General features: G+C 33.1%; 2 protein-coding genes across 7 annotated transcripts; both read left to right on the top strand.

Moving 5' to 3' along the window:
• The first annotated feature begins 569 nt into the window (after positions 1–569).
• On the top strand, positions 570–6,667 carry LOC18098404 (ceramide kinase). 3 transcript variants are annotated; one of them, XM_024599992.2, is made up of 14 exons: positions 570–953; positions 1,193–1,357; positions 1,456–1,623; positions 1,740–1,832; positions 1,997–2,089; positions 2,203–2,428; positions 2,516–2,542; positions 2,744–2,828; positions 3,724–3,873; positions 4,371–4,472; positions 5,065–5,303; positions 5,391–5,445; positions 6,046–6,112; positions 6,187–6,667. In XM_024599992.2, exons 1-14 carry the CDS (start codon positions 765–767, stop codon positions 6,322–6,324), a joined length of 1,797 nt encoding a protein of 598 aa, XP_024455760.1. In that variant the 5' UTR covers positions 570–764; the 3' UTR covers positions 6,325–6,667. The 3 variants fall into 3 exon arrangements, with proteins under 3 accessions (XP_024455760.1, XP_006385125.1, XP_006385126.1); XM_006385063.3 differs by lacking the exon at positions 5,391–5,445; XM_006385064.3 differs by having other exon boundaries at positions 571–953; positions 5,065–5,445.
• A 131-nt stretch (positions 6,668–6,798) lies between these two features.
• Positions 6,799–17,636, top strand: LOC18098403 (derlin-1). 4 transcript variants are annotated; one of them, XM_052452307.1, is made up of 8 exons: positions 6,799–7,035; positions 7,137–7,272; positions 7,394–7,467; positions 7,555–7,648; positions 8,143–8,271; positions 8,530–8,690; positions 8,860–9,082; positions 17,466–17,636. In XM_052452307.1, the coding sequence occupies exons 1-7, from the start codon at positions 7,019–7,021 to the stop codon at positions 9,077–9,079; spliced, it is 831 nt and encodes a 276-aa protein (XP_052308267.1). In that variant the 5' UTR covers positions 6,799–7,018; the 3' UTR covers positions 9,080–9,082; positions 17,466–17,636. The 4 variants fall into 4 exon arrangements, with proteins under 4 accessions (XP_052308267.1, XP_052308266.1, XP_006385124.1 ...); XM_052452306.1 differs by lacking the exon at positions 8,860–9,082 and having other exon boundaries at positions 17,246–17,636; XM_006385062.3 differs by lacking the exon at positions 17,466–17,636 and having other exon boundaries at positions 8,860–9,237.
• The last annotated feature ends 3,617 nt before the right edge of the window (positions 17,637–21,253 follow it).

Here is a 21,253-nt window from a genome sequence, read left to right as displayed (position 1 = left end):
TTTTCAAGATTAATTGAGGTATTTGTATAGTGAAAAAAAATAAAATCAGATAAGATTAGTAGAAAAGAGTGCTTCTTTCATCTCGTTCTAAAATTCAAATGACTATAAATTTCAAGCAGAATACTTATTGTCTTCACATGATTTGACCCATGAATCAAGAACACTAAGCCACTAAAACATGAATCTATTCAACAATTCTTTAAAGATAAAAGCTCAACTTTTTTTAGAATAACACTTGAAGAATTTATCAAATTCCTTTAATTCATTGAAGGAAACAAGTAGCATGTTTTTAAAATCATTTATTAAGGATTTTACTCTCCTGAAATCTAGTTCGAGAATATTTTTATTTTACTAAGATAAAAATAACTTTGTTTTTGGTGGCTTAGCATGTTTTTTAAATTATCTTTTATTTTAAAAAATATTAAATTAATATTTTTATACAAATAAAAAACTATAAAAAATTGATTTTTAATATACCTTAAACTAAAAAATATTTTTTTAAAAACACAATTCCGTGTATTACCGAACATGCATTTAATGTGATGTGAGGGTACCATTAGAGCCCAAGTCGTGTATGGACCATGAATAAGAATAGTAAAGAATGCCAACTTTGAAAATCCAACCTAGTAAACTTTCCTGACTTTTGATTCTTTAATTCGTAATTGATAAACCAGAAAACAATCTGGGATAGTAAAGTTGATTGAGAATCTGTAAAAATTTATTTCTGAATTTCCTTTTCCTTTTCCATATTCAAGTCTGTTTTAATGGAGATAAACAGAGAAGATTATAAATCAGACCCGAAAGTTGTGGAGTCAGGTAATGTCGGAGAAGCAACATCATCAGCATCGTCATCGGTTTTGAAGTCGGCCCTTTTGTTAGAAAATGTTGGGGATGTAGTTCTCACTCTCAATTCTGATGGGCTGTCTTTGGAATTTCTTGGTACCTCGTATAATGTAAGTAAACCTACACTTGAAGTGGATTTGACAGTTTAATGTGGTTTTTTCTAATCTTTTTGTGATTGTAAAATGTGGTCTTGGTTGATGTAAGATGTGTTAGCTGAGAAAGATTGAATCTTTTTGTGCTAACTTGGTTTTTCAATGATGGCTTGATTTGTTATAATGGATTTTTATGATCAAAGAATTGAACTTCCTAACTTGTGTTGGTTTTTTTATTTTCACATTTGATTGAACAGGACGGATCAATAACTTCTGGAATTAAACCTGTTCAAAAATTTGTAAATGAGATCAGATTTTCTGATGTGTATGGTGTGGAGTTCATAAACTATGGTTTAATTAATGCTTCACGTCAATCCAAAGCTGAACGGTGTTTTCAGGGTCGTGCCTCTCATGGATCTGAGGTTTGTTTTGGTTTTCTCCTTAACTTGTGTGATGTTTTTTTGTTAATAATATAGTACTTATATAGGTGATGTGCTTTGCTTGTTAAATGATGTTACAGATGTATCGCTTTACAGTGCACAGCTTCCAAAAGTCTCGAGGCCAGCCTTGTCTTTGGGTCCTTGCCGTGTACAGTTTTGGTCACAAGGATTTGCAGACATGTCAGACATGGGTTGATCGAATTAACGCTTCTCTGAACTTAGAAATGGGGAGACCAAAGAATCTTCTGGTTTGTGCTGCTATAGGTTCATTATTATGTCTTCTGTGCTTTTGGATATATTTTTAATGGCTGAAGGCATAAACTAGTTGTAAAAATGTTTCCAGAATTTATTTCTTATTGACTAGGTTTTCATTAATCCAATGAGTGGCAAAGCCAGTGGACGTAGAACCTGGGAAATGGTGGCTCCCATATTCTCGCGTGCTAAAGTAAAAACAAAGGTAATGCTAAACATATTTAATTATCCTGTGACTAAGCCGAAGGTGATATGTTGAATCATGTGTATGTAAGTTAGTGTTGCAACAATCTGAACTACAGTCGGCTATCTAATCTCTTTGCAAATTGGTATGCCCAAAGTTAACTTTCTGTTCAATGTCTTGATCAGGTGATTGTGACAGAGAGGGCAGGACATGCATTTGATGTGATGGCATCTGCTGCAAACAACGAACTTAAATCATATAATGGTGTTATAGCTGTTGTAAGCATCAGGATCCCTCAAATTCATTTATACTTGTGTTTTTTTTTTTTTGGTAGTGCCAAGTAGCAAGTTATTTCCTAGTTATTGATTGTTGCTGATCACTTTGGTCCCAGGGTGGTGATGGTTTCTTCAATGAAATCCTCAATGGGTTTCTTTTATCTAGACATAAAGCTCCTCGGCCACCATCCCCTTCAGATATTGTTCATTCTGATCAGAGTAGTGGCAATGGTTTGTTTCACAATCCAAATGAGAGAGTTACTGAAGCTACTTGTCAAAATGAAGACCATTCTCCCCTTTTATCAAATTCAGTTTATAATGGAACGAGACAAGCCAATTTCAGTATGTGTTTACCATACATTCATGCAAGTAAATTTCTAGTTGTAATATCTGTTTATCTTGTGTATTACTGGATCTTCTGAATTACAGGAACAGAAGATGGTACTTGCAACATAGGTTAGTGAGCTCTAATCTTATAGACTTGGGTATTTAAATTGATAAAAATATAGCATGTTATAATTGTTTCTCTCATTTTAATAGCTACCAGAATAAGGAGCTGATATAAGCACTTGCTTGGATCAGTGTTCATGTGTACACATACATGTAGTGATACCTGATATCTGACAACAGTTCTTGTGCTGCTGTTGCAACTGACAGGTCAAGATTTTGAGTTTCCCCTTCCAGGTGAACAGTTTAGATTTGGAATCATTCCTGCTGGCTCAACCGATGCTATTGTGATGTGGTAATTCCTTATCTTATTTCCCTTAAGTTGTGAAATTTCTAAACTTATTTGATAGCATTTGCTTATGGAGTTCTTGTCATCTCCTAAGATTGACTTCTTTGAGAATTAGCATATGCAGTGTTGTTGAAAAGACTTAAATAAATAAAACATAAAAAGTTTCAAAGTTGTGTTACAGAAAGCCTGATCAACATGCATTACATGAAATATGGTCCTAGCATACTATCAAACTTGAAAAGGACAGTTGTGCTTAATCAGTTACTGATACAAATGACTGATTGACATAGGGTGGGAAGAGGAAAACAGTAGGAAACGGAAATTACAGTAGAATAATGGCTAAAATTTAGATAAAGTCGCATGCTAACAACGTGGCCCTAGATTAATTGACTCTGATATCAGAAATATAATAAAATAAATTCTAGAGAGCTCCTGTCACCAATCATGCTAAGAGAAGTCATCAGAAACAAGAGCATTAAATGGGAATGAAGAATGGAGATGACTGTTATTTGTGCTCTATTTTTGTGAGGGACCGGGGGAAGGAAAGCATCACTTCCAAGACTAGGGTTTGTGGATTTAACTTTAAATTAACTTGGTTCAATGTGCCTGGGATGGTCAATTTATACTTACAGAAATCTTCAACATTCCTTAAAGTGTTAAATACGAATTTGTGAAATGTCTATTGTTTTTCTCCTGTTTGTATATAACATGCACTATTCTCTAGCACCTGTCTTTCTTTTAGTACTCTTTATATCCTACAGACTGCATTAGTGCTCTGCGGTTTGCTGTTGATGGGTCAGTAAAAGTTAAACGTGTATATCTGGTATCAGTGATACATTTAGTTATTTTTTCCCTACCATTGTAATGCACCTTTGTACTTGTATTGCATTTCTCTTTGCAGTACAACTGGAACTCGAGATCCTATAACATCTGCATTGAACATTGTCCTTGGAAAAAAGGTGTGCCTCGATATAGCTCAAGTTGTGAGATGGAAAACAACAACGGCGTCTGATATCGAACCTTATGTACGCTATGCAGCTTCTTTTGCTGGGTAGTTTTCTACTTCACTCACTATTACATGAGCATTTTAAGTGTTAATGAATCATCATGCAATAGATTATGCTGCCTGCCTGTAACAAATAGCGTTCATTCTTTATATTCACCATCCTTCCCAGATCAAGCAGAAACATAGGCTAGAGAGTATCATATCAGCAATTAATTCATTTTCTTTCTTCCTTTGTCCACGAAAATAAATGTCTGAGACTCTTTACCATTAACTGCACATCTATTTTCACTCTTACAAGTTTTTGATGGTTAAATTGTGATTGATCCTCATTCAAATACAGCTAACCATTTTCATCTATCTTGTATGTTTGCATTACATTTGTCTCTTAATGTAATTCCTTCCCTGTTCTCACCATGGAATTTCTTGTCAGTTCTTAAAAGTTTGGCCTAAAGAGTGATGAAAAACACCAGTGCTATTATTTTTGTACTCGTTTAAGATGCTGCTTGGAGAGTTTCTTGAAATTATCATTCCATTGTCATCAGGTATGGGTTTTATGGAGATGTCATTGCTGAAAGTGAAAAATATCGCTGGATGGGCCCCAAACGTTATGATTACGCTGGAACAAAAGTGTTTTTGAGACACAGGTAATTCTTTCCGTTGGCTCTTCTTTTTCTTTTATTTTCTTTCTTTTTTGTTGTGTTCAATAAGGTGTTTTTTTTATTCTGCTTTGAGTAGAAACAGCAGCTAAAGTTGGAAGGATCACTGTACTACTGATAAAGTTGATTGCGCACCTAATAATTTCTTTTTCAGTTTTATTTTTTTAGAAAATTACTCCATTAAGAAAAACAAAATTACTCTTACTTCCATGGGATGTTCTTTTTTTCCTTAAGCAAATACATGGGTTTGAAATGTGACATGGCACGGACCCTCAGATGCTTTTCTTCTTTTTCCATCAATTAGTCACTTTTCTCTGCCTGCTCTGGTTTCTGCTTTAAACCCAATTTCATCCGAGCTATGCATGGTTGGGTTGGGTTTATTTGTAACTCAAAATAACCATTACTGAAATGGTGTGCCAATGTGCATGTCCTTTTTTGGTACTCTATGTCCATTTTCCACCACTTTTTTCATACATGGGACACCTCAGCCTTTTGGAATTTTTTTAATGTTTATACCAATACATTTGATGTAAATAATTTGTTTACCTTTTCTGATTGAAATTATCTTTATGGTGTTCAGCTCATATGAGGCAGAAGTAGCATACATAGAAACTGAATCTGAAAAAACAAATCCAACTGTTGAGAAGGGTCAACTGTTTAGTGGGCTAAGAAAAAGGCAGGGTCCTAAAAAATCAGAAAGAGTAGTTTGCCGCACAAACTGTGGTGTCTGCAACACGAAATCAGATTATATGTCCAAGAGAAGTCCCTGTTCAACACCTTATTCATCTTCGGGTGAAACTAGATGGCTGAGATCTAAAGGTAAATTTCTTAGTGTTGGTGCTGCCATAATTTCCAACAGAAATGAAAGAGCACCTGATGGTTTGGTGGCCGATGCACATCTTTCAGATGGTTTTCTGCATCTTTTAATGATTAGAGACTGCCCTCACGCTTTATATTTATGGTAACGTAAAACCTCTCAGTCTCCAATATTTTTTCAGAATTTGGACTCTTGTTCTAGCACAAATATTTCTTTTATTTAATTACATGTACCATATTGTTCAGCATGTGGCTCATTACAAAGAGGACAAACATGGCATCCTTGCTTCTTTTTTTATTATTAACTTTCTGTCGAAGAAAAGGAAATCGTCTTGCATGTGAACAGAAAACATTGATTATTGAGTACTATGATGCACATGTCAAATCTGGAAAATATCTTCACCCCATCAATTCTCCATTGTTTTCATTCATTTTAGAGTTAAAAAAAAGCTCTGGAAGAAAGAGGCCATGATGCCATTTGTTTCAGCAATCAATGTATTTCACTAAAGCAAAGGTGTAACTGTAGATCATCTTGCTTCTCTTTTGTTGTGTTCCGCCCACATACCCCCTGCAAGTTTCTTGTTCAGGCCCTGTCTCATTGTATCAAGTCATGCTTTTTAAATCATTCTCTCTACCCTAAAATAATGTGTTGCTCAAAACCATAGTTTTCAGTTTGCTTTTTTTTCTTCGTGGGTTTGTCTCAAATCCTTGTGTCATTAACCACTATTGAGTCTGGAACATACAGGCACCTTACCCAGCTTGCAAAGAGAGGAGGACAGCCCCTCAATTTTGAATTTGTGGAACATCACAAGGTATTATTCTTTGCTTTATTGCACCCGCATTGTGTTTTGAAGAACCTTCTAATTATGCTCTCTGCTGTCTGCAGACGCCAGCTTTTACGTTTACTTCTTTTGGCAAGCAGAGTGTCTGGAATTTGGATGGTGAGCTCTTCCAAGCACACCAGCTTTCTGCACAAGTATTTCGAGGCCTTGTTAGCTTGTTTGCATCCGGCCCTGAAGTTTAGTAGAACACCATTCAGATGACTCTCTTGCTACATAATTGACTTGCTGGGCGACTTGAAGTGCATCCCAACCAGTTGGCCTGACAGCAGAGCTTTGGAAATGGTCTGGCATCAACTTAGGCCAGAGGTGGTGGTTTTTAGCCCACCATATTGTATCGCAGGTCAAAAAAAAAAAAAACTATAGGATTGCAATAGGATACAGGGAATCTGTGTAGCAATCTCCACGTAGTCAAAGGAACCTGCAATAAAACAGGTAGGTGTGTGTAGAGGTTGAATACCATGTAATAACCACAGTCCCACATGGGTAATCTTATAATTAATTAAAAACTTTATTGTATTTCGTAAATTTGAAGTTTAAACTAATATTTATTTCAAGGATATTAATTTACAAAAGCTTAATTGTAGAAAAAAAAAAGAAGAAACTGTGTACATGCAGCAAGGGGCAAACATCAATATTTTATCGTTCCACAGCTATTGAATTTTGTCCATAGTAAATTTTTAATGTCAATGGCATCAACCCCAAAGGACACTCGAACGATGACTCGACTTTTTGCATTTGGGAAGACTCCGAAGTCCCTTCACTTTGGAAGACTCACCACAACCATCGAAGACGCCAAATATAAGACCACAACGCAGGAAGATGTAACATTAGTTACTCTTTACAATTCCACCTCCATCACCTCCAACAGCATTGAAAATGTCGACTCCTGGAGAGTAATCTCTCTTCTTCTTCTTCTTCTTCCTCCCTCTCTTGAATTAAAGATTGCCTGTGTTCATAGATTTTATTTTGTTTTCTTAATTTAATTTCTGTGTAGATACTATCGGTCCTTACCACCTGTGAGCAAGGCATATGGGGTGGCTTGCTTAATGACCACAGCTGCCTATTATCTTGGTCTTTACCAAGCCAGTTCTATAGCACTTTACTATGATGATGTAATCAAACGTTTTCAGGTAAAATCTTGTGCTTTAATTAAGTGATTATGTCCATTGATTATGCACTAATCGATGCCTGGAAGCTTAGCTAATTAATAATGTCTTAGTTAATTATATTATTTCGTTGTGATTATTGCAGGTTTGGAGGCTAATTACTAATTTTTTCTTTCTGGGGCCATTTTCATTTCCCTTTGCATTTCGGCTTATAATTATGTAAGAAAGTCTCGAGTCTTTTGTTTTTTTTTTCCCTTTAATTCGTGCTTCAAATTAATTTTCTTTCTATTTCTTTAACTTACACAGAGCAAGATATGGTGTTCAACTGGAGAGAGGACCATTTGACAAAAGAACAGCAGATTTTGTGTGGATGTTCTTCTTTGGGGCACTGTCACTTCTGGTATGTGAGAAAATGTGCTGTGATTAATACTACAGAAACCTTCCTTTACATGCAAGATTCCGTTAGTTAATTACTATTTAAAGAAAATAGTTAAATTACAAACTTAAAAAAAATTAATCAGAGAAAGAATATAAAAAAAAAATGGTTTATGAATTTTTTAATTACATGAAAAATAGTGATTTCACTATTTAATTTTTGACAGTTTTGCTACGAGGTTCTTTTTAATATTCTATCTCTATTTTTTTTAAAAAAAAGAAAAACAATTTGACTATTTTTTATAATTATTTTTTATGGATATTTTGGTTATGATAAAGGATTAATTTCTACTGAAGTTTTGAGCGGTTCCTACAATTTTATAACACCTCAATTTTCAATCGGATTGCCTTCTACGTTATTATTTCATAAGAAAAAAAGAGTAGATACAACATAATAATCAATATTTTTTTAAAAAAGAATTAATATGATTGTGATTAATTTTTATTTATGTTAATTAGGTGATGGCTGCTGTTCCCTTTCTTTGGTCTGGATTTATGGGAGTTTCTCTGGTTTTCATGTTAGTCTATATCTGGGGACGTGAGTTTCCAAATGCTCAAGTCAGCATATATGGTCTGGTGTCCCTAAAGGTATCCCATGATTAATCACTAATCTTGTTTTAATGTCTTCGTTGTTTGATATTGCGGTGCGGTACGGCTGAAGAAGCTTTTCCGACCACCATGACTTCAAAAGCCGTTTGATTCTCATTGTTTAAACCTGCTTTTTATCGAAAAAATCTACTATTTATAGTTTTTCTTGAACTTGTTTTTTTAAATTGCAACAGTAAATGCTATCAGAACAGTACTAAACACAAACATATACTAGTTAATACTTGTTGCTTGACACAGGGATTCTATCTACCCTGGGCAATGCTAGCATTGGATTTGATTTTTGGCGATCCACTAATGCCTGATATTCTTGGAATGCTTGCTGGACATCTCTATTACTTCCTTACTGTGCTTCATCCACTCTCTGGTGGAAAATTCATTTTCAAGACCCCTATTTGGGTGTATCCTTCTTCGCTTTCCTTCCTTGATCGTCTAATATTTTAAGAATATTCATCACTTTGTACTCTATCCACTTGACTTTAATCACATATACGTACGTACTGATCGGTGGCAATCACGTTAAATTTTTTTTTTTTTTTTTTAATGTGAAGTCCTTAATGTAGTTTACAGTCACAAACTGGTAGCATTCTGGGGCGAGGGGACACAAGTAAATGCCCCAGTGCAGCGTGATCCATCTGCAGGGACTGCTTTTCGTGGAAGGAGCTATCGTCTCAATGGCACCCGGAATAACTCTGCTGGGCAAGCACAAGAAAACCCTCAAACACAGCAGCCTGATTCAAATAACGGAGTGGCTTTTCGAGGAAGAGGCTATCGTCTCGGTGGCCAGTAGCTAGTATGCTTCTTGTTTTTCTGGCCCTTCAAATTACTTGATAATTATCGAAGCCAGGTTTCTCTTTGCAGTTGCTTTTGGTATTGCATATGCCAGTCAGGCTGTTTGTAACCAAGACAAATGAGATTCTATCTATTGACAAATTGCGAATCCTTGAATTGCTCTCCCATCACTGATACAGAACCATATATACATGAGACTGTAAGACTCCTCGATCTTTCTATGGATTGCTTCTTTACCCTCTTTTTCCGTCGAAGTGCCCATGGTACCGGTTCATACTTGGTTACCCGAGGCTCATGCAGAGACACCTGCGGCAGGACCCGTCGTCTTGGCTCTCTGAAATTGACGTAATGCATATATTTATCTCATACACTGTGGGGATGGTGAGGGCTAGTGTTTCAAAAAGTGAAAGCTCTTTTCGAGTGTCGTGGCAGGAACAAGAACAAGGTCGGTTAAATCATCTGCATATATTATTCTATATTTTAAAACGAGTTGGAAAAATACTATGCATATACTGTGGAGATCATGGATTTATTGTACTGTAAACTCTTTTTTTTTTTTATTTGAGGAAACCCCACCTCTAGAAAGTGCACTTTGTGAGCTCAGGTAAGCGAGTAAAACTCTGGTTGTCCCATGCTCTTACAAGAAATGCACATCCTGACTCGAACTCGAGACCTGCTGTGCAGATCTCAAACCCTTTGTCATTACGTCGTGCCCCTTGGGGACTACTGTAAACTACTCTATAAACAAACATAGAGTTTATAGTGTGTTTCTACTATATCGTCATAGGGCATTGTATTTACTGTTTTTTATGTTAAAAGTTGTTGGGTTTGTCATAGCCACAATACCTAATTATATAAAAAAAAAACATTTTAAAAAGTATTAATTTAATATTTTTTTAGATTAAAAAAATTTTAAAATATATTTAACAAGAAGTTTGCAAATATATCCAAATTCCTAAAAAAAAAAAACAATGAAATGTTACTTTCTACAAGTCAATTTATTCACATCTATTTATTAATTATTTAAATGACTTTTACAGGTCACTCCAAAATATTTTGTACACCAAACATTCATTAGTTTTTTTTGTGCATAAATGAATAGTTGTGTTGATACAAACTTTTTATTATGTAATATATTAAAAGGGATTAGTGATCCTGTTATTGTTTATATAAATAAAAAAAAATATTATAGACTAGAATAGTATAATGACAGAACTGTCCTGTCACATAAAGTTAAAAAAAATTGTAGGGAAAGGATGAGATTGTCTTTTTACTAAAATGCATATGTCACTGAAAAAATAATTGGAAAAAAATGGTGAGTTACAAGTTTGGTTGGGCTGTAGACACATTGCGTTACAAATATTATTTATATTGTTATTTGATACAGTAATACGAACAAATTCATATACATAGTTTGGGTTGAGATTTTTCTTTTTGTACTGAATGCTAAGGGCACACGTGTCAAGATCAGGTCATTTCATGAAAAGATTAGGTGAAATCCATTACATGAATGTGCTAGTCAAAGTTATGATTTGGCCACTAGGGCGCAGAAAGCTAGTTAAGAGAGACTTTTGGCGCAACTGCCCAACCGCCAACCACGATCATGGGGTAGTAGAAGAGAGTAGCCCATGGATTTGGTAACGGGGAGGTGTGCATGCAATCCAGAGTAATAATGTTTGAAAATAATTTAAATTATTTAATAATTTATATTTATAGGTTAAAATAATATTTTTATATATTATAAAAGTTTTTTTAACTAAATAGTTATACATTCAAATTTTATATTAATAATATAAAATAATACAAGTTTATACAAATTTTAAACTTAAAAAACTTACACTTGATATGGTGTATCAGATAATAATATAAATTATATTTTATGATTTTATCTAATAACTTAAGCTTTTGTATTTAAATTATTTTTTAATAACTAATAGCTAAACCATTGTAATTAATAACCATATTATAATTAATTATACAATAATTAAATTGAGTTAGGGTAAGGGTCTGGTGAACTCTGAACCTGGCTAATATTACCCCTGGGACAAGTTGCAAAAATATCATCCTATAGTGATTTGATCTGACTTATTTAATCCGACAAGTTAACTTGTTTTCCAATTAATTTGATCAAAATCCGAGTTGAGTGAAAAATATATTTTAAATGATATCATTTTAATTTTTTTTATATAAATAAAATGAATTCCGTTCAACTCTTAACCTAGACTTCTAAGTTAAGTTGAGTTAAATAATTTTGATAACAATGTAAATACCAATTAAAACACTAATTGCATGCATCCATAACTCTACACCGAGTACTTTTCAAGACCATCAAAGAGATAGATTTAATTTTAAAACAAGAATCATACCAGTATAATAATCAATATATAAGAATTATTTCAATCTAATATATAAAAAAAAGGAAAAATAAAAAATGACAATCTACACGCGTTGAAATTGCCCTAAGTCTAACCTATACAAGAATGATGATAATTAATGGATTATGCACTATACAAAACCATGTCATCTTAACTTTTTGCCAACAGAATCATGACCAAACGTGGTCAAAAAGAAAACTAAGTCTTTCCTTGGAATTTAATTTACATTCATCAATCCCATAGGCCTTATAAAATCTAAAACAATAAAATGTATGGTGCCATGAGAACAGTAAGCACTTAGCTAGAAAAGTCTCGTTGCCTTTACTTTATGATGGGAATAGGGGATATTCTGGGATAAATTACTACTAGATATTCTTATATTCTATAACCTTCACTTCAAAACTACATGTGTTTCTTCTTTAATAGATCTCCTCAAGGGGTGTGAAATTCTTTTGGAATAAATACCTGCACAAAGTATTCACGGTGTATTCTATAACCTTCACTTCAAAACTACACGTGTTTCTTCTTTAATGGATCTCCTCAAGGGGTGTGAAATTCTTCTGGAATAAATACCTGCATAAAGTCCCTTTATAGACCCTTGAGGGTGTTGATGGGGGACCCTTCGAAGATTAAGTCAGTACGAGTTATTTTTATGTGGTAAAAATGACATTAATGAAGACATTAATGAGCTTTTATGAAGATAGAGAAGAGAAAAGGAAAGAAGATGTAGAATTCAGGTAGAAGAAAAGGAAGTGTGTTTATGTCTCAGAGTATAAGGTTTCGAACCCTTTTCTGTACATTCATCTCCTCTTTTATATTACCTGACTTGACCTGCTTCATGCAACGTAGGAGGGGTAAAAATATGATCTTGTATGAGTAAGTCTAGCATGAAAGCAGAGAATCTTACCGCGAGAAGGATTCTAGCCCAAGTTCGCAGGTTTGATTCAAGGGATTACGGGCTAGTTTGAATGACTTTTTTTGGACCAAGGACTGAATTGAAAAGTACTACAATGAGGGATTTAATTGAAGATGAAATTAGAAGGAAATGGGTTGGTTTTTAAGAAGTTGAAGAGGGGAACTGGATCATAAAAAAATAACAGGAATTCTATCACGCCGAATAAGAAAATACAACTTCGAAGCATGGTACTGTTCATTTGTGTTTTGAACAATGCCCCTCCCTGCCTGAAATTCTTTTCTTTTCTTTGCACAATCCTCCCTGTGTGCAATTCTTTTCTTTTCTCTGTGTCATAATCCAATTTTTGATCATTTTATTTTAATTATTATTATTATTTTATTTATTGAAAAGGATAAAAAAAATGATGATAATGATGAAAAAACAAGTAAAATGAAATAAATGAAGAATGAATTAAATTTTGGGTTAAAGGCAACATGATTGGAAGTTTTGGGGTTTAATTAAACTTTGAATTTAATCTAATTAATCCAATCAAGGGTTTAATTGGAGAATTGATAAGTTTTGAGACTTAATTGAGCTTGAAATTGATTTAATTAATCCAATTAGGGGTTTAATTGGAGAATTGATAAGTTTTGAGACTTAATTGAGCTTGGAATTAATTTAATTAATCCAATTAAGGGTTTAATTGTAAAATTGATAAGTTTTGAGACTTAATTGGACTTGTATTTAATTTAATTAATGAAATCAGGGACTTAATTGAAGAATTACCAAAGTTTGGGGTTAATTGGGGGCAAAATTGAAACAGATTAGAGTCCAAAGACTGTTTTGTAAAAAGCTCAGAACTGCAGGGGTCCAATTAAAGTTTATCCAGGGGCTTGCTTACGAAAATTGCAAAACTTCAAGGACTAAAACACAAATGGCCATTAACAATCGAACGGCGTCGTTTCAAAGAGAACCCATCATCTTCTTCCGTTCACCAAACCAGAAAAACGGATGTCCAACGATGCATCGCCATTACTCCTGCAATAACAGTCACTTTATTATCTGTGTAACGGAATGGCTTTCTCTGGCTATAAGAAGCCAGAGAAAGAAAGCAGAAGGGGGAGATTTGGGACTGAAAAGGGGACGAAAAACCAGAGAAAAAAAGCCAGAACACAGAAAAAAAAGACCCAGGAGACAGAGGATCGAAAGCACAGACTAAGAAAAGGAAAGAGCAAAAAGCCAGCGTTCCCAGCTTTGCTTTCGTCCCTAGAACGCAAACAAAGTGGATAAAATAAAACACAGTAGAGGGAGGGAGAGAGATCAGAGGAGACGAAGGAACCCATAAAAGTAAAGAAAAAGAGGGCAGGGAGAAGGAAGACTAGAGGAACGCCAAGAGGAAAATAGAGGAGGAGAAAATAGCATCAGCCGGCCAGCCCTCCATCACGTCTCTGTCTCCCTGCTTCCAAGTAAGTCTCTCCAGCTTTGCAGGATAATTCGCCCACACTGTACACTTGTAAATTTAATTACGTTGTTGCTGTAGCAGGAGTGCGTGACGCACGCCTGCGGGTAAGGCCGGGCTGGCTGGGTCCAGCCCAGCCCATATGGGCTGAGCTGGGCCCAGCCCAAAAAAACAGAAAAAAAAAGTAGAAAAAATAAAAAAATGTGTATGCATGAATAAAAATAATGTAAATTTATTGGTTTATTCACTGACGCCAGAGTCAGGAATAAAAATACTGGTTTAAATTTATATTATTTTTATTCGTTGTATTTTATTTTATTTAGCTAGAAAAATAAAAAAATATATGCATGCGTAAAAATAAATTTATTTATTTATTCACTGGCGCTAGAGTAAGGAATAAAAAATATTGATCTAATTTTTTTCGTAGCTACGAATTTTTACCAACGCCAGAGTTGGAATTATTTGAGCTCGAATATTCATTGGCGCAAGAGTCAGGAATATTATAAACAAATCATCATAGCATAAGCGAATAAATTTTTAGCAATTTAAAACAAAACCAGCAATGCAGTCTGCCTTAGACAGAACGTTTAAGGGGTGATAATATATTTCCTTTTACGTAACCAGTCCCGTACCATAGAATCTCTGTTGACCAGTTAGGGTTCCTAGTGACCATAATACTAGGTGGTGACTCCTTAAACAAGACATTTTCACCTAAAAGAACCGGATGCCAGAAATCTGTTCTTTTTCGATAATCAAGAGAATTAATTTTTAGAGCCGCCGCGATGTCGGGTGCGACACTCTGCACAACTATTCCCGCTGGTTTCTATGATTCTCTTGCTCGATTTTTGAGCTGCAGATCATGTTTTTTTTCTGCCTCAATCCACAGGAAAGAGTTGGTGCCTAAAGGAGTCGCACTATCCTCTAATCACTGAAAAATAATCACAAGAATCATAAAAATATCAATTAGGATATTCTGGTTTCCTAATGTCTTTTATTTGATTGTAAGACACCCAAAATTATATCCTAGATTAGTGTATTTTGTTTTCTAAATAGAGCAGCGTTTAGTCTATATAAACTTTTGCTGCTGACCTAAAAGAAAAGGAAAAAAAAGAGAGACGGGAAAGGAAAAAAAAAAAAGAGAAGAAAAACAAGAGAGGCAGGCAACCCTAGGTAGAGAAAGAGAGGCAGAGAAAGAAAGAAAAAACTTATTTTTATCGTTCCACCGCTATTGAATTTTGTCCATGGTAAATTTTTAATGTCAATGGCATTAGCCCCAAAGGACACTGCAACGATGACTTGACTTTTTGCATCTGGGAAGACTCCGAAGTCCCTTCACTTTGGAAGACTCGCCACCACCATCGAAGACGCCAAATATAAGACCATAACGTAGGAAGATGTCACATTACTCTTTACAATTCCACCTCCATCACCTCCAACAGCATTGAAAATGTCGACTCCTGGAGAGTAATCTCTCTTCTTCTTCTTCTTGTTCTTCTTCTTCCCTCTCTTGAATTAAAGATTGCCTGTGTTCATAGATTTTATTTTGTTTTCTTAATTTAATTTCTGTGTAGATACTATCGGTCCTTACCACCTGTGAGCAAGGCATATGGGGTGGCTTGCTTAATGACCACAGCTGCCTATTATCTTGGTCTTTACCAAGCCAGTTCTATAGCACTTTACTATGATGACGTAATCAAACGTTTTCAGGTAAAATCTTGTGCTTTAATTAAGTGATTATGTCCATTGATTATGCACTAATCGATGCCTGGAAGCTTAGCTAATTAATAATGTCTTAGTTAATTATATTATTTCCTTGTGATTATTGCAGGTTTGGAGGCTAATTACTAATTTTTTCTTTCTGGGGCCATTTTCATTTCCCTTTGCATTTCGGCTTATAATTATGTAAGAAAGTCTCGAGTCTTTTGTTTTTTTTTCCCCTTTAATTCGTGCTTCAAATTAATTTTCTTTCTATTTCTTTAACTTACACAGAGCAAGATATGGTGTTCAACTGGAGAGAGGACCATTTGACAAAAGAACAGCAGATTTTGTGTGGATGTTCTTCTTTGGGGCACTGTCACTTCTGGTATGTGAGAAAATGTGCTGTGATTAACACTACAGAAACCTTCCTTTACATGCAAGATTCCCTTAGTTAATTACTATTTAAAGAAAATAGTTAAATTACAAACTTAAAAAAAATCAGAGAAAGAATATAAAAAAAATGGTTTATGAATTTTTTAATTACATGAGAAATACTGATTAATTTCACTATTTAATTTTTGACAATTTTGTTACGGGTTCTTTTTAATATTCTATCTCTATTTTTTAAAAAAGAAAAACAATTTGACTATTTTTTTCCAATTATTTATTATGGATATTTTGGTTATGATAAAGGATTTCTACTGAATTTTTGAGCGGTTCCTGCAATTTTATAACACCTCAAAAGAGTTATTATTGTAATTTATTCCAAATTATAATAATTTAATCCTTGCGATCTTAGCAATATAATAACTCAATTTTATTTTTTTTGGTTTTAGGAATCATGATTTTCTAAGAAGTATGAGATACAATCCTTTGTTCACTTATAATTTTCAATCGGATTGCCTTCTACGTTATTATTTCATAAGAAAAAAAGAGTAGATACAACATAATATATAATCAATATTTTAAAAAATATATATATGATCGTGATTAATTTTTATTTATATTAATTAGGTGATGGCTGCTGTTCCCTTCCTTTGGTCTGGATTTATGGGAGTTTCTCTGGTTTTCATGATAGTCTACATCTGGGGACGTGAGTTTCCAAATGCTCAAGTCAGCATTTATGGTCTGGTGTCCCTAAAGGTATGGATCCCATGATTAATCACTAATCTTGTTTTAATGTCTTCGTTGTTTGATATTGCGGTGCGGTACGGCTGAAGAAGCTTTTCCGACCACCATGACTTCAAAAGCCGTTTGATTCTCATTGTTTAAACCTGCTTTTCATCCAAAAAAATCTACTATTTATAGTTTTTCTTGAACTTTTTTTTTTAAATTGCAACAGTAAATGCTATCAGAACAGTACTAAACACAAACTTATACTAGTTAATACTTGTTGCTTGACACAGGGATTCTATCTACCCTGGGCAATGCTAGCATTGGATTTGATTTTTGGCGATCCACTAATGCCTGATATTCTTGGAATGCTTGCTGGACATCTCTATTACTTCCTTACTGTGCTTCATCCACTCTCTGGTGGAAAATTCATTTTCAAGACCCCTATTTGGGTGTATCCTTCTTCGCTTTTCCTTCCTTGATCGTCTAATATTTTAAGAATATTCATCACTTTGTACTCTATCCACTTGAGTTTAATCACATATACGTACGTACTGATCGGTGGCAATCACGTTAAATTTTTTTATTTTTTTTTTAATGTGAAGTCCTTAATGTAGTTTACAGTCACAAACTGGTAGCATTCTGGGGCGAGGGGACACAAGTAAATGCCCCAGTGCAGCGTGATCCATCTGCAGGGACTGCTTTTCGTGGAAGGAGCTATCGTCTCAATGGCACCCGGAATAACTCTGCTGGGCAAGCACAAGAAAACCCTCAAACACAGCAGCCTGATTCAAATAACGGAGTGGCTTTTCGAGGAAGAGGCTATCGTCTCGGTGGCCAGTAGCTAGTATGCTTCTTGTTTTTTTCTGGCCCTTCAAATTACTTGATAATTATCGAAGCCAGGTTTCTCTTTGCAGTTGCTTTTGGTATTGCATATGCCAGTCAGGCTGTTTGTAACGAAGACAAATGAGATTCTATCTATTGACAAATCGCGAATCCTTGAATTGCTCTCCCATCACTGTTACAGAACCATATATACATGAGACTGTAAGACTCCTCGTTCTTTCTATGGATTGCTTCTTTAACCTCTTTCTCCGTCGAAGTGCCTATGGTACCGGTTCATGCGTGGTTACCCGAGGCTAATGCAGAGGCAGCTGATGTTTTTTTAAAAAATATTAATTAAATATTTTTTAAAATAAAAAATATTTTAAAACATATTTAACAACAATCTTGCCAATATATTCAAATTCCTAAAAAAGAACAATGAAATGTTACTTTCTACAAGTTAATTCATTCACATCCACATATTCAATATCTAAATGACTTTTGGAGGTCACTCCAAAATATTTTGTTCACCAAACATTCATCCATTTTTTGTGCTTAAATGAATAGTTGTGTTGATTCAAACCTTTTATTTAATATAAAACAATTCATTGATCCTCCTCCTCCTATTATTATTATTATTATTATTATATTGGTTAAATTTGTGAATTAAATGAACATGCATGGTAGTTCAAGAATTTTCTCTTCCATCCTTTACGTTCTTTTTAATCAAATTCATAATCTAAATAATAAATACTTTGTTACGTGAGAAGAATGAAAGTGAAATTCATTTTCAAGCCATATTAGAAGTTTCAACAAAATTCATTTGATTTGTACTTGGAAACAGATTATGAAGAATACAGAAGTTTTGGATAATCCAATTCATTTGATTTGTTAATGCAATTTGTCATGTTATAGTGCACGATGTTTTTTATATATAAAAAAATAAATTAGAATTTCTATTTAAGTTATTCAAGGATAATTTAAAAGTTTTTTTATAAAATATAAAAAAATTATATATAAAAAATTAATTAATCCTTATATATCATATTAACAATCGAAAGATTGTCGAAAGAAAAAATCTCTATTTGACAAGGCTTCCTCCCGTACCTATGAATTCCATTGGACCCATAAATGATAGATTGGAAAAATCATTTGGGTCTTCCAATATCAATATGTTGATTGTTTCGCTCCTGCATCTTTTAAAAGGAAAAAAGATCTCTGAGATTTGTTTCCTAGTCCCGCTGTAAGAAAGCAATTCTCTAACCACTGAGTTAAGTAGGTAATTTAGAATCAAAAAAAGAAAAAAATTGAACCAGTCACATCGATGGATTATAAATGTAATATTATTTATAAGCAATACTGATCAAAGAGAAAAGTTGGATCATGAAATATTCATCTTGACAAGAAATTATTGACATGATAAAATATATATCACAAACAAAAGGGTTGTAGCTCAGCGCCGATGTTTTTTCAGAGGAGTACATTATGGAATCAAAAAACTTATTAAGAAGATGATGTCTTACTCCATGACTTTTAGGGGACAAGAGAACAATAGTTGATCAAGGGTGTAGTACTATTTGTAGTAGTGGTCCTTTTATATTGTGTTAACAATCGAAAGATGGTCGAAAGAAAAAAAAATCTCTATTTAACAGGGGTTCTTCCTATACCTATAAATTCTATAGGACCCAGAAATGATACATTGTAAGAATCCTTTGGGTCTTCCAATGTCAATAGATTGATTGTTTCGCTCCTATATCTTCCAAAAGGAAAAAAAAACTTGCTTTAGGTCGTTTACCAATGTTAGTAACTGATGATTATACAATTTGAACAATTTTGAATTCATCTCAATGTTTAATCAAAATAGACAAACCCCCTTTGATTAAATATTGATTGAAGAGTTATTTTTAATCATTAAACAAGGATCTAGGTTTGATCTAAAAGTCTGAAATATTTTTTTTTCATTTTGTTTGGTTAATAACTACAAAAGCTACAAATCTCAACTAGTGATTGGATTTAATTGATTGGTGAGAATTGTAGCATAAGGTTAATTTGAATTGAAAATCTATTAATATAGTCATAATTCTATCCATAATTATTTCCAAAAAGAAAAAGAAAAAAAAGGGATTCTAGTTGTAAGATATCTAATGAAATCCATTGGTAGTTTAAATGTTTTTTTTATAAAAAAAAATTTAAACAATTTATAAAAAAAATAAATTAGAATTTTTGTTTAGGTTACTTCAAGAGTAGTTTAAATATTATTTTAAAAAAATTAATGAGAATTTCTGTTTAACATACTTTAAGGGTAGTTTAAATGTTTTTTTATAAAACATATTAATTAAGATTTTTGTTTAGAATACTTTAAGGGTAGTTTAAATGTTTTTTTAATACAAAATAGAAATAATTAAAAAAAATTAATTAAAATTTCTGTTTAGGATACTTCAATGAGAGTTTAAATGTTTTTTTTTGTAAAAAAAATACAAAATATTTATAAAAACAATTAATCAGTATTAATGTTTAGGATACTTCAAGGGTAATTTAAATGTTTTTTAATAAAAAATAAAAAATAAAATAAAAATCAATTAGGATTTCTATTTAGAATATTTCAAGAATAGTTTAAATGTTTTTTTATAAAAAAAATAACATGGTCGCCAGACCCAAGATTTAAGGTCTGGAATTGCCGTCAGATTCAAGGCTACTGGGTCTGGAATTACGCCAAACCCAAGACTATTGGGTCTCAAGACACTTAAAATATATATATATATATATATATATATATATATATATATATATATATATATATATATATATATATACATTTGAAAAAAAATTGTTATTAACTCGCTAAGGAGCGCGGGTCAATATGCTAGTATATATATGGAACAATTATGCATATATTATTTATTTTTACTTTTTTTTATCAAAAAATACACACCAAATAAATTGATTTTTTTAAGAGAAAAAGTCCATGGATTAACTATTCGGTTTTGACCAAGTGAGGCTCGAGTCAATCGAGATCATAAAAACAACCATTTTTTTTTTTAACTTGATCGATTAAATCTAAAATCAGTTGTTCAAAATCTATTATTTAGACTGGTACAGGTTTTAAAACAATGTAAAATTGCCACAGGCAGGATAAAGATCAAGGGTTATTTGGTAAAGCTACCATCAAAGTCAAGGGCACCAGAAGGAAACTGTTAGGAAATTGCATTTCCCTCTTGACTCTTGAGAGATCACCAGGCTGCTAATTGGTAAAATTGTAACTCTTGAAGGATTGAAAATCAATTTCAAAACTAAGAAGAGGAGACTACGGGGTGTTTGGCTAGGTTGTTGAACAAAAGTTTTTTAAAATTTTGATTTTTTTAAAAAAATATGTTTTTTATTTTTAAATTATTTTAATGTAATAATATCAAAAATAAATTTAAAAAATAAAAAATTATTTGAATATTTTTTTAAAAAAAATATTTTAAAAAATAATCTTTATTACCTTCCAACTAATAAAGGGTTATTTGATCTTCAAGTGGATATTCCCATGTCACGTCAAATGACAGCATGTAAGAATCAAATACTTAGACTAATAATCGATTAGTTTGACTAGCATTAATTATTCTTAATTTAGTAAGTTTTTTTATTAAAAAAAACCCTTTTTTCTTGATTAAAAATTTATCCAATTGCTTACTTGTTTTTTTCTTTATTCTATTTAAAAAAAATAAACAAAATAAATTGGAAAAGAATATAAAACTAATTAAAAGAATTAATTACAACCGGGCCATGACTGAGAATAAAGACAAAAACGAATTTTGTTTTTTC

The sequence above is a fragment of the Populus trichocarpa genome, chromosome 4 (genome assembly GCF_000002775.5).
Source record: "Populus trichocarpa isolate Nisqually-1 chromosome 4, P.trichocarpa_v4.1, whole genome shotgun sequence".
Lineage (NCBI taxonomy): Eukaryota > Viridiplantae > Streptophyta > Magnoliopsida > Malpighiales > Salicaceae > Populus > Populus trichocarpa.
This window is presented reverse-complemented; position numbering and strand designations above follow the sequence as displayed.